The sequence below is a fragment of the Agrilus planipennis genome, unplaced genomic scaffold, assembly GCF_000699045.2.
Source record: "Agrilus planipennis isolate EAB-ADULT unplaced genomic scaffold, Apla_2.0 scaffold165, whole genome shotgun sequence".
NCBI classification, from domain to species: domain Eukaryota; kingdom Metazoa; phylum Arthropoda; class Insecta; order Coleoptera; family Buprestidae; genus Agrilus; species Agrilus planipennis.
Window position 1 is genome coordinate 294740 of NW_020439087.1, and position 16386 is coordinate 311125.

Consider the following 16386-nt stretch of genomic DNA (forward strand, 5'->3'; position numbering starts at 1 on the left):
AACTTTTTTGAATTGTATATTGTTTTCGTATCATTGTATGGTCTTCAGCAAACATCTTGAAAGTGACCAGTCAACAGATCAGAAACAGATGTTAAAACTAATAAAAATAAATGTTTGAATTGGTGTATTGTTCCAAAATCCGAACATCTAAACATCTAAACCCCCAAGGCCTGGTTTTGTCTGCATTTTTGGGAAACGAGATAACTACATACAATAAAATTATCGGTATTATACTATCGACACGAAAAGTTGTCCATGTTTACAAAAATATTGTATATTTTTTCTTCGAATAAACGATTAAATTAACGAATTAAAAAATAATAATAGTAATAAGTTGGAGGGATTTTTAGAGAAAATATGGGACTTTTTGGACCTGCGCGTGGAGGGATTTTTAGAGAAAATATGGGATTTTTTGGACCTGCGAGTGGGATTTTTCCTGTAGTAGGTTGGCAACACTAGACGAGACACATTTTGGTTATAACTAGTCTTTAGGACAGTCTAAGTTTAATAAAGTAAAGACTGTAGCTAAAACCAGAGCTTTGCGCCGCTACAATCTACAGTAGACACACATTTGCGAGAACAAAATCACGATTTCAGGCGGATAAAAATGAGCTAAATTCAATCCCGCTAAATCTTCCAAAATGGTTGCTTTTAATTGAAAAATTTTTCAACAAGACAGTTGTAGACAAGTGATATGCTATGACGGATCGTAGAATTAAATCAATTTTCAACAAATTGATTAGTTGCTCCTGGTAGTATTCTAAAAATAACAGATTATGGAAAACAAGTCGATCTTATTGTTCCTTTTCAAAAGCAAAGAATGGTTCTTTTACGGGAGATAAGTAGGTTCCTAATCAAACTAATCGTACAATGCGTAACAAGTAATTCAAATAACTCAGAAAAAGTTTCAGATGTAGGACAGAATGACCAGTCAAGTAAATAAACTTTATACCAATATACAATATGTATACATATGAACTAATGTCATTAAGTCACCATAGTCATTCAGGTCGACAAACGGGGACATGAGTACAATGCACCGAAACCCCTCAGATTTGATTTAGCCTTAGTGCATTAACCGGCTTGATTGTATTCGGAGCCGCTCCATTATAGAAAGGACGATAGCGACAAAGTTAATGCAATCAGGGACTCTACTGTCACATATTCAGCTCAGCACTGCCACCGTACGACTCACCCCATCGTCATGTCTAATAACATTACTTTTTTATTTGAAGCGTAATATTAAAACAACAATTTTTTCAAATTCGAACCAACTGAACTTAAATGATCAGATTTCTCGAAGTGTCTAACACTATTTTCCTTTGTAATAGTTAAACAGCAAAATTAGAATCAAACCCAAAATGGGAACTAAAAATCGTTTTCTTTAGAACTGGCAAAACCACCGTTTCGCCTTTCTACACAAGGTTTTTCCAAAGTAGATTGTATCAAAGACGTTGATGTTGCTTGATATAATTAATGTGATTTTTATAGTTTATAAACTTATGTTAAAAGAAAGATCGACAGAGCCCTCCGATTAAAATTGCTGATCATAAAATATAACAGCATATTTCGGAAAGATACTTAATAATAAAGTACTTAAATTTGCAAATATGTATCAATAATTGCAGTGAATTTCTGACATTTACAGGCAACGTGTTCAGTAAAACCATATTAGAAATATATTTTTCATAATTTCCAAGTACTCAAACCTAACAAAAAAAGGGCGCAAAAATAGGAGTATGAATTTTAACCCTTTAGCAGCCTTACACTCATTTTTCTCACATGTTAAGTGATGCAATACCTGGTTAATAATCAAGACTGAGGATTCAATCCAAATATGGAAGACGCACGACCACTTCAGGTCTTCATAATTAATTAAGAGTAATAAAATGAGACTACCTAATCAACTTTACTTTACTCAAATAAACAAAGATTTCTTCTCATAAATAAATAATTCATTTTCTAATTTTTTATTTAACACACATCAGAATCCATTAACGTAAAACAAAAATTTAAGTGGAAAATATTGCATATAGTTTTATTAAACTATGAGACCTAATTCTTTTATGAAACCATTTTTATGCTTTTTGCTAAAGGACACTATATATTTATCTATCCACAACGTTCAAATGAATACAAATAGATATTTTTGAAAAAATTGAAGCACGTTTAACAGATCAGAACCATCTACTTGAACAAAACCGTAACTACTATTAATATAAACATTCATAACTTGTCAAAATATTTTCATTAACCTATTCTTTGCTTACATCTTATAAATATAATGCAATACACATTCTGACGGTTACCTGTATGGAAAAATAATCACGTACTTACATACTTAGTATCAACTACAAATTTAGGTCAAATGTTATTATGATGTGCTGTCAGCTTTAACAGAAATACACATAATTCCAAGCCATCGCCACAAAGAAAGAACATAAACAGAAATCTTCAGTAGAGTCACATTTGCAATTTAAATGTTGCAACTGCTTTTGTTAAGCAATACAAATTCCAGTTAAGTGTGCCCAAGATGATCTTCATTTATTCAGAAATTGAAACCTTTTAACGATTGATTTCTACATTTTCTTATACTTACTTGCGATCAGTTTTACAAATACCCTTTAATTTGATATAACAAATTATGACACAACAAATATAAGGATGTAAAAATTGTTTTAAATATAAATAATACAAAAAACTATAATGTATATTTAACAATTACTGTATGATTTTGAATAGGTGGGTGCAATGTAAGGATGTTACTGATTACCGATTTTAAAACGGTATTAAAAATTTCTAAATTTAATTTCTTTTACTCAGTTATTAAATACTTATTGTTAATTAATCACATGATTTAAAAAGATAAATTTTTATATATTTCATCCACACATCACAATATTTCCAACTCCTTGAAGAGACGAATAAAGACGAAACGTGTGTAATCGTTTTACTTTATATTCCGTGCAATCAACTAATATTACTCAAAATCGATGCAATGTATTCATTTACACCTGCTGATTACCGCATCTTCATATACAGCTTTATTTACCAAATAAAATTACAATGCGATGGATTAATAAACTAGTAATTAAATTTAAAAAAAACTCACCTTGAGCGGCCTTGTAATCGTAACGGTTTCTATAGTTGTAGTAGGAGCCATCATTTCCCTGAAGCAAAACAAGATTCTTTTATTAATCAACAATTTCAATGTGAATCGCCAAGACAATGAACAAAAATGTCATAAAAAAATAACATCGTTAAATTTGTTTATTATTTTACATACTCATCATCTTTTTCTTCCTCTGCCATTTTTGAGGTTTTAATAATCTCATTCAGTCAGTGTACCGAACTAAATAAAACTAAAAAGTTAATATCGCAAAACGCATTGGAGTCCTCGCAATGATAACCGCTATCAGTTTCGAAAAGGCACACCCAGCAAGCGTTGTAGAACTGCAAACACCTTAAATCGTCTGGTTTTACTGCTTATCATGCGCAAATAACGATCTTATCAGCTAACAAATTAATAACATTCTAAATACTTGCCATCCGCATAGTTCTACGTCAGTTCAGTACCCTGTTAACGGAAAGTAAGTTCTGATTTTCGTAAGACTAAGGCCAAGACTGTCTTTAAACTAGCAAGACTAATTGTAAGACCAAGATCAAACGAGCTACACCAAGACTAAAACCAAGACTGAATCAAGGACAAATACGCGAGAATAAACGAAAAATTATTATTTACTTCTGGTGGATTTATGAGTTACAGATTAAACTATTGGAAGCAAATTTAATATATTCTTTCTTTGAAACAAAAGATGGTAAAGGTCTAGATGATGGTCCCCACCCCCGAAGGGTGGATCGAAAGAGGGTGGTCACCTGAGTAAAACCATACAAAAAATTTGCGGCGGTCTCGCCCCCATAAAGTTATGGGGTTTGAAAGTTGATTATTTTGACAATTTTCATACACTATAATTCAAATAAAATTCAATAAAAAAAATATTTTCAAGCGGGTGGAGGTGGGGGATCGAAAGAGGGTGGTCACTTGAACAAAACCCGATAACCTAACCTAACCTACCCTATTGATAAAGATATTTAAATAATGTTTTATATAACTTTCTCAATATTTTTATGTATTTTTCATTAGTTTTACCTTTGAATATTGTTTAAGAATGACTATATAAATATTTACATGCCTAGAAATGTATAAAAATTGGCATATTTATTAATTTTGAACCTCTATAACTTTTTATGGGGGTGAGACCGCCACGAACTTTTTATGGTATAGTGGTGGGGGAGATCTCCTCTTTCGACCCCCCAACCCCCTTTGGGGTTAGGGGCCATCATCTAGACCTTTACCCAAAACACTTTTAGTAATTGAAACTTTTAGGTTGCATTACTAAGTTTTAACAGTAATATAACAAAAACAAACTTTACCACTGTTTGAAAAAAGAGATCTACAAGAATGTGCTCAGAGTAAGTGTTCTTTGTTTCTATGTCTGAATAACACACAGTTGAAATATACAGACAGTAATTTTTTTTTGATATTTCTACTTCTTTCAAGTACCTTGTACTATTTTTTTCACTAATAGGTCAATTTATGCGTTGAAGGAAGGGTAAAATCTCAAGTTTTCATAACTCTCACAACTTTTTCTTTAAAATTCAGTCAGATTAAATGAGCAAGACCAAAACCGAGACTATTTCAGTCAGGCCCATGACCAAGACTAGAAGTATTTGGACAAGACGAAGCCTAAGACCGAATAAGCCAGATCAAGATCAAGGTGTTGGTGCTGCTTTGCTCATTACTAAAGGTAACTAAGAAATTCTTAATTTGATCGATGGCTATATCGATTTTTTTCACTTTTAAATTATCACACCACCTTTGAAAATATCTGTCAGGCTGAAGTTGTTTTCGCGGATGGTGTTTTAAAAGTAATTCAAAATTTTAAAGTATGAGTTCTCAAAAACTATGCACGCAAATTGCTCACAAATGTCTTGGTATTTCTAGAAGTTTCTCTCTATCGGCCAAGTCGAGTTACAACGAAGTATATGGGACATTAACACCAACCCGTTCGGGAACAAACAAGTACACGTTTCAGAACAATGGAAACGAGCATGCCATTCCTGCCGAGAAAAAGACATTTCTTTACCGATTTCCGGAAGAATCGGTCAACAGGCCGCATAGGGGAGAACGAGAGCAAGAACTCAATGTATCAAGCCCGCCATGCACAGGGGTGAATCAGCAACTAACAAATGCGATGGACTTAATGAACAAGAGCTCTTCACAAAAAGTTTACGAGAAAATACCATTTCCTTTGACCAACTATTTCGTAGATTCTAAATCGAGTGATAATCAAGTACGCGACAATTATAGTAAAGAAGCTTCCGTAAGCTTACTTCCGCGTAAAAAATCGGCCCGTGAAACTGAATCCAACGTGGACGTTAATAATGTCAAAGAGAAAACAACGAACCAACACGTTAGCGTAAGAGATTTCTCTACAGTGTCTAGAGAAAAAAAACAACATCAGAAAATGGAAAATACATCCACAAAGAGTCACCGCCCTGTTAGTGTTTCGCTATTCAGATCGCCAACAAATACCAGTAGAAGACAGTATGGAACAGATTCAATCCTGAAAATGAACTTAAAAAGGGCATCACTCCGACCCAACCAAAACACTAGTAAAATAAATAATGTGAGGGAAAATCATCATGAAGACAAAAAAATGGAACTGCCGAATTGGGTAAACGAGTTCTTCAAATCTCTAATGCCAACAATGAATACTGCCAAAACCCTCAGTGAAAATGATAGCATTGCTGAAACAACTGCTAAACCCATGGAAGATGTAAATATCGATCGAACAGTAACTAATTTAGATGATACAAATAATTCTACGGAATTCAATCAGGAAATAGCTAATATAGATAATATTATTAAAGACGTTATAGCCCAAGGGAAAAAATCTCTTGCTGTTGTACTTATTAAGTTTGACAACGACCAAAATGTACCCAAACGGGAAATTGAAAATATAATAAGGACTACACTGGAAACAGAATTAGACCGAATTTTAAGACCGATTTCCGAGAAAGATAAAATACCAGAAGTTGATACGGATAAAATTCCGATATTAGAGAACACCCTAACGAATAGACAGAAATTTGAGAAACTTTACAACGTTGTATATCAAGAAAGTGAAAAAGAAGATCCGCGAAAGACCGACAATGCGTTACAAAACAATGAAAATTTGTTCCACGGAGGTTTCATGAATTCAAAAGTTCTCAATCAAAGAGAATATTGCGTTCATAATAATTTTGAAGAAGGAATGAAGAAATCTAACCGAAATTTTTAATTTAATACACACATACCCAATTACATATAACATAATTTTTATAGTCGTCCTTTACCCTGTCGGACAGCACACAAAACATCAATTATCGAAAACACCACAACCGCCTCCTTTATAAAAACCAAAAATGCATTGTTAACATAACAGTGACAATAAATGCTTCAACTATCTAAAAATCTTAATTTCTCTTAAATGTTATAGTGGTAGAATGTATTTATTTAAGAGTAAAGTAGCAGTTATTGCGCCCTCCAGACTAGCTTAAATTTTCTTTACGATTTTGAAACGCCACAGTAATGTAACGTCTTTATTTCACAAAAAGTAATTTCCGTTTATCTGTGCCGGAAGAGTAACCGAACTGCCCATTTACCTGCAAGTTGTCCCATAAAACTCACCTCTCGTGCGAAGTTCGCGAGCAGCTTCCAGATAAACTTTGCCGTTAAGGTTTTTAAAAATACTCGACGCTATTACCGAAGTTTCGAATTTTACGACAGCTCTGCTTCTAAAGTTTTCCACATCAGCTATGAACGCAAAACAGCCAAGCAAACGTCACGTAACCGAAAGCACTACAATTTAATCATTTATAACGAATATGTGCACGGAAACGACCGACTTTTGGTCCATACTTCTTTCAAATTGTCTTATATTGGATGCAAAGTCCCGAAACAACCACGATTTTTTGTTTTTTTCAATTCTAGGGTTGGACGACTCTTTCAAAATACATATAACGACCAAATTTAATAACCCGTAAATGCACATGACAGAAATAGGCTATATTCTAGCAGTAAAAAGTTTTTTGAACTGATTTTTGTCTTTTTTGTGAAAAGTAATAATGGTAAAACTATAGATCAGGGAATTCAAACAAGAAAAAATTCTATTATGTATGTTAGACTAGGCTAGGATTGGGCAAGGTTATGTAGGTTTCTTTTTTAGCATTCGATTTTATACCTCCATTCCTCTAAAGTTCGAAAAGAACGCTTTGGTCAGATACCAATTGTGCACCCCTTTAGGTTTAGTCGTTTAGCTCATATAAGTTACCTTTCAAGCTTTAATGGTCGCTACGAGATGTCCAATTCTAGAATTGTCCGAAAAATACGTAATTCTATCAGTTTCAAAGGTCCTCAATTCGATTGCATATTTTAATGTTACGCGATTTCGTGACCAGTTGTGGATTTTAATAGTTCCTTCTTCATTAGATAGGCTATATTTCAAGGTTGGTCCATTTAAATTTAAAGAACATATTCCACCTTCAAGAGTGGAAAATGCGCCAATACTGCTTTTCAGTTTCATATTTAATAAATACATCAGTTTTTTAAGTTTCATATTAAAAGTGAAAACCCTTGAAAACCACTGAACGAAAAAATTTTTTTATTGAATCCTGTTTTTTTTATCCTTAAATAGGTAGAAATAAAAATTTTATGTTGTGCATTATTCTTGTAGATATAAAAGTGTATCTCGTTTTAATTTTAAACACCATTAAATGCATACATAATATGACTTTTATGAACTAGTTGAGTTGCAGCTATGAGTCAAAGCAAAAGAAGCACGTATCCTATGGTGACACACAGAAATTAATCATATATAAATGAATGCGAATTACTAACTTCGTAAAGTGAAATAGGTTAACGTTTAAGTTGATTTTGCTTTGATTACTCACAATTACTTCATATTCAAAATTTTAAGGATACAATTACCTACCATACCCAATAGCCACCGATTAAAAATTACCTCCAACATTTCATAATATTAAAAACTGAATTCTAGATAGTATAGATATATTAAACAGTGGTTACTAAATGTTCAAAGGCACTTTCAGAAAAAAATCGTAATAATCAAATTAGTTTTACAAATTTTAATGATTGTTAGCAGAAAAATTTTCATTGTAATTTTACTAAAAAAAAAAAGAAAAGTAAAGCTTAAACAGTTTTAATAGACCTGCTTGTAATTACAGAAATCGTAGTCCAAACGTTTTTACGTACTCTGTCTTTATTATTTAAATAATTTTCAATCCACCAGTTTGAAAACGGTTAAAGAATATCTTTTGTAAGTTGTATATTAGAAGTAGCAACTTTTTTCAAATGGTTTTGATAATGATAACTTTCGAAATTTTAGTTTTGATGATGCTTTATATTTATACAATGACGAGCTATATTCATTAGTATTATCAATGACTTTACTCTGGGGTGGCAATTAACATCCTATAATTAAATTAATTTTGCGTAGGTACTAAACAGTAAGAAAAAAAAATAATAAAACAGTAATAGATTACGCGTTGAATTTTAGTGAAACTTAACTAAAAAACGATTTTAAAAATCTCAATTCACTATTAAATCAAATTTTGTCTGACATATTGACTTGCATTTAATATAACAATTGAGGATCCATTATTTCTGTCGAAAATTAAAAAAGAAATTCTTAATCATGCATTTGTACAAATAAAAAAATAATAAAATCTACTATCTTTAATATATGCATGTACGTGAAAGTTTTTGATCAGTAATTTTTCGAAATTGCCAGATCGCAATTACGAACTCATTAGTACTCATCAGCACAGCAGTTTCGACAAATCATCGATAAAACCTAGTTGTTCCGTAAAAGCCATTTCAGGTAAGACGTATTTACTGTAATTACAGACAATATACTGCCATCTATAGCCATATTTGCTGCTATCTGTAGTATTTCAAGTGTATAAAAAGGACTTGAGATATGTACGTAAACCATAATAATATTAATTCAGTTTGATACCTTTGTAAGGCAGTAAATATCAGCACAGAGTGATAAATTGCCTACATCAACCTACATTTTTAATAGATGTACTTATACTAAAGAAAGGTTAAGTTCTACTAATCTAATTAACCCCGTTTCTGTTCAGGTATTTCAATTAAATCTTTGTGTGGAAATTTTAGAGAAAAAACTTTTTCTCGGGAATTTCAGAACTAATTTGAGCTATTTAATGCCTATAAAGAAAGTTTCGCTACGTCTCCCGATTTTAATTTTGCGATGCCCGCCTTTTCCATGTTTTATTAACCTTAGACCCCGAGTCGAGTGAATTCCGCGAAATGAAGAAAAGAACAAAACCTGCTGCGTTTGCTTACTTAACTACGACTGTGAATGTAACTTTGCACTTTTAAATCCGACAGGGAATTTATACTTACCGTCCGCGTCCGTAGCTTCGATGGTGCCTCAAGTTTAACAGTAGGTACAAAACGATAAATTTATAAAGAAATGCGGTAAAATTACACACAAGTCGGATTTATTAATCGACGCAGTGTTTACTAAATAAAATAAAATTCATGTCATTGCAACAGCTCAAAGATTTCACAGTTTCTACTTGCTAAGGAAAAACTATATCGTATAAGTCAGTATCACTCCATTAATGTTGTTGCTACTGGCTTTTGTTCTACACAAGCGACTGTTAACTTTAAAGGGTTGAAAAAAAAAATATTCTCTTTTCCTCTATAACTGTATAACTATACAGTTCTGACTACGCCCCACACCCCCCATTCATCTGTAATTCTTATAAGTTTACTAAATGAAGGTAGTAAAGTAAAACAATTTTTGGCGGTTCTGATCCAAAGGGGGTTGGAATTCTTTGGGATTTGTATCGCATCTTTGGAATTGTACACCCCTTGGAAGTCAAATTATTATTGGAAAAGTTGTTTAATGGGTCGTTTCGGTTACTATTTTAGATTGTATCTAATATTAGTCATTACACGATCTGGTACTCAATTAATTCTTAGTTTGTGACACATTCATAAAAACTAAAGACAATTAAGTAAATTTTAATCGAATATAATGTTCATTACGCTATGAATCTTTAACATTCAACTAAGTATATATATTATTTACACTTTTTTTAGCCAATTTAGACCTCTGTGATTATACTCTTATCATAATATACCTAAACGTTCAAGTAATTTAATTGAAAGTTCCATGAATCCACAACAGCACTATAAAGCCAGTGATTTTAATGAAACTATTTCATCTTTTTTACAGTTTTATTACGCCGAACGATTGAATTAACTCAATTAAGTTATCATTACTACCATATGTCTCACCTGTACATAACAATTCCAAATACCCTGCAAAACAACTTTACAATTCCAGAATAACTTGTTCTGGGTACAAAACAGGACTGTGCATTTTGGTGGCGTCTTTTTTTTTTTTAATGTTTAAAAACTATATTCTACACTTGCTCTATGTGAACATTAACCTTTTCCACTGTTTGACCTTGTTTTTATGGCGTGAGAAATGATCTACTGCGTGTCAATCAGCATGGTAAAAAATGCTTACTCTCACGTAATTGTTAAACCAGGATAAAATGACAAAATGACCGATATTATGTAAATTGTAGAGTGATATTCCTTCTCATGAATAAATTACGTACTTTATCGTTACTGCATGACTCTAAGTTGCCCCTAGATCGACATTAGGACACTTTCCTTTAAGGATTGTATGATGTATACCCTTAACAATATATAATTATTAATGTTGTGCATCAATATAACAGTCCGAGATTGGTGTAAAGCACTTTATTGCAGCTATAGAGATAAGGGTTTTTTTTTCTTTGTATGTAACACGGGCAAAAATGCGTAATTTAATTAATGTGTGGAATAAGTATTTTCAAGCACGACGATTACATGTAATAGAATATTCCTGTACCGTACCGTATAGAAACACTTTAACAAAACAGTCTTTCTTTGTTATAAAAACAAGTCTCCCCACATTAGAAGGGTGTAGTTACCGTTATATCAATGATATGGACCCCTGATCTACAGGGGCCCCAATGTGAAATTCGTAAAAAAATAAAAAGCAAGCTGGAAAACTAACTAATAAATGCAATATCTAACGGCATGCTGGTCGATCTCTATGAGCAATCAATGGGGTTGAAATCTGTTGAAAGTATAAATTTCAGAAAATTGAATAGTACTTTCTCATGGATATTGTATTTAAACTTGTTTTATCAAATCAAATCAAACGACATTACCCTTTATTTGGGCTTCGCTATAATTGAGGCATCATGATTTTGTTGAGCATTGTTCATTGTGAGAAATTCATCGATCCTGTACAAAATTATTCTTTATGTAAACACTTTATGTAGTTATATACTCTTTTTCTTTTAATGTTTGTAATCCCTTTTATTCAATTTTCTTTTCATTATATCTAAGAAAATTGATTCCAATTGACTGAAATCAAGCGATTTCCAATATCTCCGTCTGATGTAATTAAATAACCTAGTAATCTACCTTGACAAAGCCTTGGACAAAAAAAAAAAAAACGAAACGTCGGTTGGATATTACATAGCAAATAAATTTCATTTCTTCCCTTCTGGCTGCTTTTTATTGAATAAATATGAAATCAATTATTGATGTAAGTACCTTCAGATATGGATTATCTATACTACTTAACAAGTATTTCCCAATTACTTTAATGTCAGTGGTGCAATTTAAAAAATACAGTGTAATAGTGCGGTTATTTTTTTATTAACACAAACTATATTACGTATTTGAGTTTTTACTAGTTTTCGACGAATCTGGTTAGGTTTTTATTTATATTATTGGCTGATGGACAATCAAATAAGTTTACACTAAGAATTTGTGGGATAACGTTTTAAGTTACCGTCAATTTGTTTGCTAACCAACCATCTTTGACCTAGGCGAAACAGAAAGGGGAAAGTTATCAGCACCGTTAATATAAAGGACAGCCTCTTATTTATGCCTTTCGCCCCTTCACTTCAGACGACACCTGACCCTTTTATCTTTCGCCTTTCTTCCGAGAACATTACACTTGACATTTACCTTTACTGAAGTACTGTAACTAATATACGAGTTCGACGATGCAAATTAAGGTGCAGGCTTTCAAAATTACAATTAAAAACGTAATTAATACTGATTAGTAACAGAATTTTCAAATGTTGCCAATTTCAAAACTACTTCGAGAATGTGTCTGCTACTGCTCTTATTACATAAAAATGATTTTATCAAAATAAAAATAAGACGAAGATTTTTACACACTTTTAAAAATTAACAATTGTTTCGACACTCTTGTGGCTTCATCAGACTTCGAGTACTTACTACTAACGTTAATAATGTATAGGTGTTTATATACAATCTTATATTACAAAGGACCCTAAACAAAAATTTTCTCTCTCCAGCCTCTCAGTCTTTCAGCGTCTCTCACAATCTTTCACAGTCTCTCAGTTATTGCCTAGGTGTTTTTATGGATTTCTCGCAGTCTCTGTGTGAGAGACTTGAACGATAAAATTGTTAATTCAGAGATTCGAGTCTCTCATTCAGAGAATGGATACGAAATGAGAATCTCTCTATGAGCAATTCGAGTCTCGCTTTCAGAGACTCTGAGAGACTGAACATTTTTATCTCGGGGACAGTTCAGAACAAATTTAAGAGGGGAATTGTTACACCCTGTGTGATTGTTTAGTAATATACATAATTTTTTGTATTCATTTATATATTACTATATTGTTTATTAAATACAACACTAAACGACCAAACCAAAATTATGAATGAGAATGTATGTTGTTTTCAAGCATTAACTACTACACCGATCATCATGAAATTTTGTACACACATTGTCAGGGGTACAGAAAAAACACAGGGTACCTTTTATCCAGAAAAAAACTGTTCCCGAAAGACAGAAAAAATTGCTTTTACGTGGTCGTGGATGATTTTTGATACGAATCTATGACATAATTGCGAACGAAGCCACGAGTAAAATCTAGTTTTAAATAAAAGTGTGCGAAAATCTTGAAGTTTTATTTTTATTTTGATATCGATTTTCATCAAGTAAAAGTGGAATCTATTCGTATATGTATTAATTTTAATGTACAAAAATTACTTCAGCAATCTCCAAACCGTTCAATTGCCTACACTTAAACGTCCTGGTGTAGATGTAGTCAGAATAAGTAGAAAACAAAGCCAATCACTTCATCCTCTTTACGAATAATTCATAATGAATAATCATTAGAGCATCTCTAATCATATTTGAAAATAATTTACTATGTGTGTATAGAGAGGTACTCCCATCAAACTAAAAGCATTGCAACAAGCGGTATATTGTGTCTCATTTGATTAAAATTATTAATTAATGTAAATAAAAGTTTTTCTCGAATATAAAAGTTTAGTTTTTTCTAATGAACTGAACAAACGATTTCCAGATGTGATTAATTTCTAATACCGATTCAAGGCTTTGTCACCACCTTAACTAACGACAGGGCTAGGTATTGTGGTGCCATAAATATAAATTATTATTAATTTTATTAATTTGCAATCCCAGAAATGTGTGATAGGAACGTGTCAGATGATATTCAAGTAATTAAGATTTACATACCTATACATATTACGGCTATGTACGGGTCACATACTACATAATATACAGATGGTTACAAATACATTATGTGCATACATTACCTTTAAATGGTAATAAATTTGAAATTACAGCAGACAACAATATCAGAAAATTCGGTTCATTGATCACCGAAATTGTGACACAGTTTAAAATAGAAACGCGTTCTCAACTAATCGTAGATTTACCATTTTGATTACTCTATTTTTTTAGCATATCACAATTGTTAAGTAGGTAGGTAGGTACATCAAAACAATGATTACAATTGAACACTTAGAATATTGCACTATTTTTCTCCAAATTGAAAAGTATTTACAAAACGATTTAATTATGTGCATCCGAAAGTAATTCAATTCCGAACGAATCCATCATTACAAAACAAGAAATAGATAAATTCATAGGATAATGAAATGTAATAAAATTAATTTTTATTAAAAAAAATATNAAAAATATTTTTATAATTATAATCAACCAAATATAGGTAGGTACCTCCTAAAAATAAATAAAATCGTACAACTCTTAATATTCATCTGTAATTAATCATTGCGCTTTATGTGCCAGATATTTTAAACGTATGTATGTATGTAGGTCTTATGTATATAAGTGTATTGTTCAATGCAACTTTCATTCTCACACAGCCAGGTACCTAACATTACGCTTTCAAAAATTAACATAAACACCTAGGGCTACTAATAAACGGTACACATATAAGCCTCTAGAGTAGGTAAAATTAGTAGGATTTAAAAGGCCCATGTTTATATGATCACCTGTCATGCTTACAGTTGCATACCTATATGGATATATGCAGCAATCATTATCTTATCCTAATACAATGTTAACAAAGGAAAAGAAATTTAAGAGATATTTTGGCTTCCAATTGAAATTATCCTTCCGAAATACTTTGTTGAGAAATGCATGCACTTTCGATCTTCATAGATGAATTACATTTTATCGAGAAATGCATGACTGCGAAAGCGTTAGTAAACACCAGCTTTTAAGGTTAAACATTTTAATTTTACACTCACCTTATTTTCTGTGACCAAAAAATGAAGCTCCACGATCAACAAAGATAAGATAAGCTTAACTGATTATGAAGGAAAATCAAATCAGTCTCTATTTTTAACGTTTATCTCACGATAACACTAAATAAACACAGGTACACTACAAACATGGCGTGCGCGAGACAATAAACGACTGAAGAAGTGCTCTGCCTAAAAGTGGTCGATCGTCCTACATTTCGATTAATGTTACTTTAGCGTTACTACCCAGAACACTGCTAGGAGATGTTGGTTGCCTAACCTGAAATAATAGTAATTTAAATTTGAACTGCATTATTCTATTAAAAAGCTTACTGTTTTAAATTACTTCAGGAACTTCAGCATTACTCTCTAATCAGTTTAACTAAAACATAATTCAGAAATTTAATTTGAGTATCTAGTTAAGATAAATTAAGTCATCCAAACATTTTAAAGATAAATTAAAAAACAAAATTGAAAGAAGACTTACCTTATACCGCCAAAATATTTTACGTAGAATACAATTAATCCTGAAATGAATGTTTAACTTTAAAATGAGAAGCTAAAATTTACGATAAAATTGACTACAAGAACAATAACGAAACATTCCTTCAGAAAACGCTTTACAAATATGTATTTTTGTTTCTTTTTTTCAATAAAAGCTTTATTTCACTGTAAATGATTTATACACATATCACAAATGATTAACAAAAAATTACGCAATAGAATCCATTTTTTTACATTCATTTCGCACAGATAGGCTTCTAAAATGGAACAACAAGAGTTATATTAACGATTTTCTAATAGTAAGTAAAAACGGATGTGCTTTTTTGTTGTATTTACATATGTAGAATTTCTAAATGCATTTTTATCGTTTTTCGTTTTTTATTGTATAACAAACCCTATCTAACATGCTTCATTATTTTTTCTTTCTTCATGAAAAACATCTCCACTTTTATTATATAAAAAANAAAAACATATTTATAAAAATAAAATAAATAAAATGTACTGTAATCTAAATGATTTACTCAACGTGTCTTAAAAATAATAGTTTGACGCCTTCATTATAAAAACACAACTAATAAATTAACGTATTTGTGAAAATAGTAATTTTAAAATACATCACAAAATAAGTAGTAGTAGTAGCATTACTACATATTTTACAAACGAAATGGAATAGTCGATCAAATAGTATATCATGAAATAAGAAGAACGTAAAATATATTTATTTAAAGCAAAACGTCGCCATTTTTTTTTTTAATGAAATTAAGGAAAAATTCGTAATATACTATATTCTTACCTTTTACAGTATCATCAATTTCTGGTTTGTTAAATTTTACGCAATTGTTTTCAAAAGGATTTTTCTTAAAAAACAAATGGAATTTATCAAATCTACCAAACGTAAGATTATAAGCTTGATAAAAATATTAAGATATCAATAGAAAAAGACATTCACATACACAAAATTTTAAAATCTTATTTACAATTTCCGAATTTAGAAAAAAAAACAGGATATTTATTTACTCCACATGCTTTTTCCCTCATTTTCAACAATTATTAAAAATTTATTATGTGAAAACGTCAAACCATCAAGAATGAATAAAAATGCAGTTAAACACCTGCTGAGAACATTTAACATGGCAAACGATGTACTAATATAAATGCTAGAA

At 31.4% G+C, this 16386-nt stretch overlaps 1 protein-coding gene across 1 annotated transcript in view; it reads right to left on the reverse strand.

Moving 5' to 3' along the window:
* The window catches only part of LOC108738076, a 77564-nt gene extending 74104 nt beyond the window's left edge, over positions 1-3460 (reverse strand). Inside the window, exons 1-2 of the mRNA XM_018471305.2 lie at positions 3287-3460; positions 3113-3170 (exon numbers count right to left, since the gene is read on the reverse strand). Coding sequence (XP_018326807.1) covers positions 3113-3170; positions 3287-3312 — 84 coding nt within the window. The 5' untranslated portion in view covers positions 3313-3460. The remainder of the gene's footprint in view (positions 1-3112; positions 3171-3286) is intronic.
* Positions 3461-16386: the final 12926 nt, after the last annotated feature.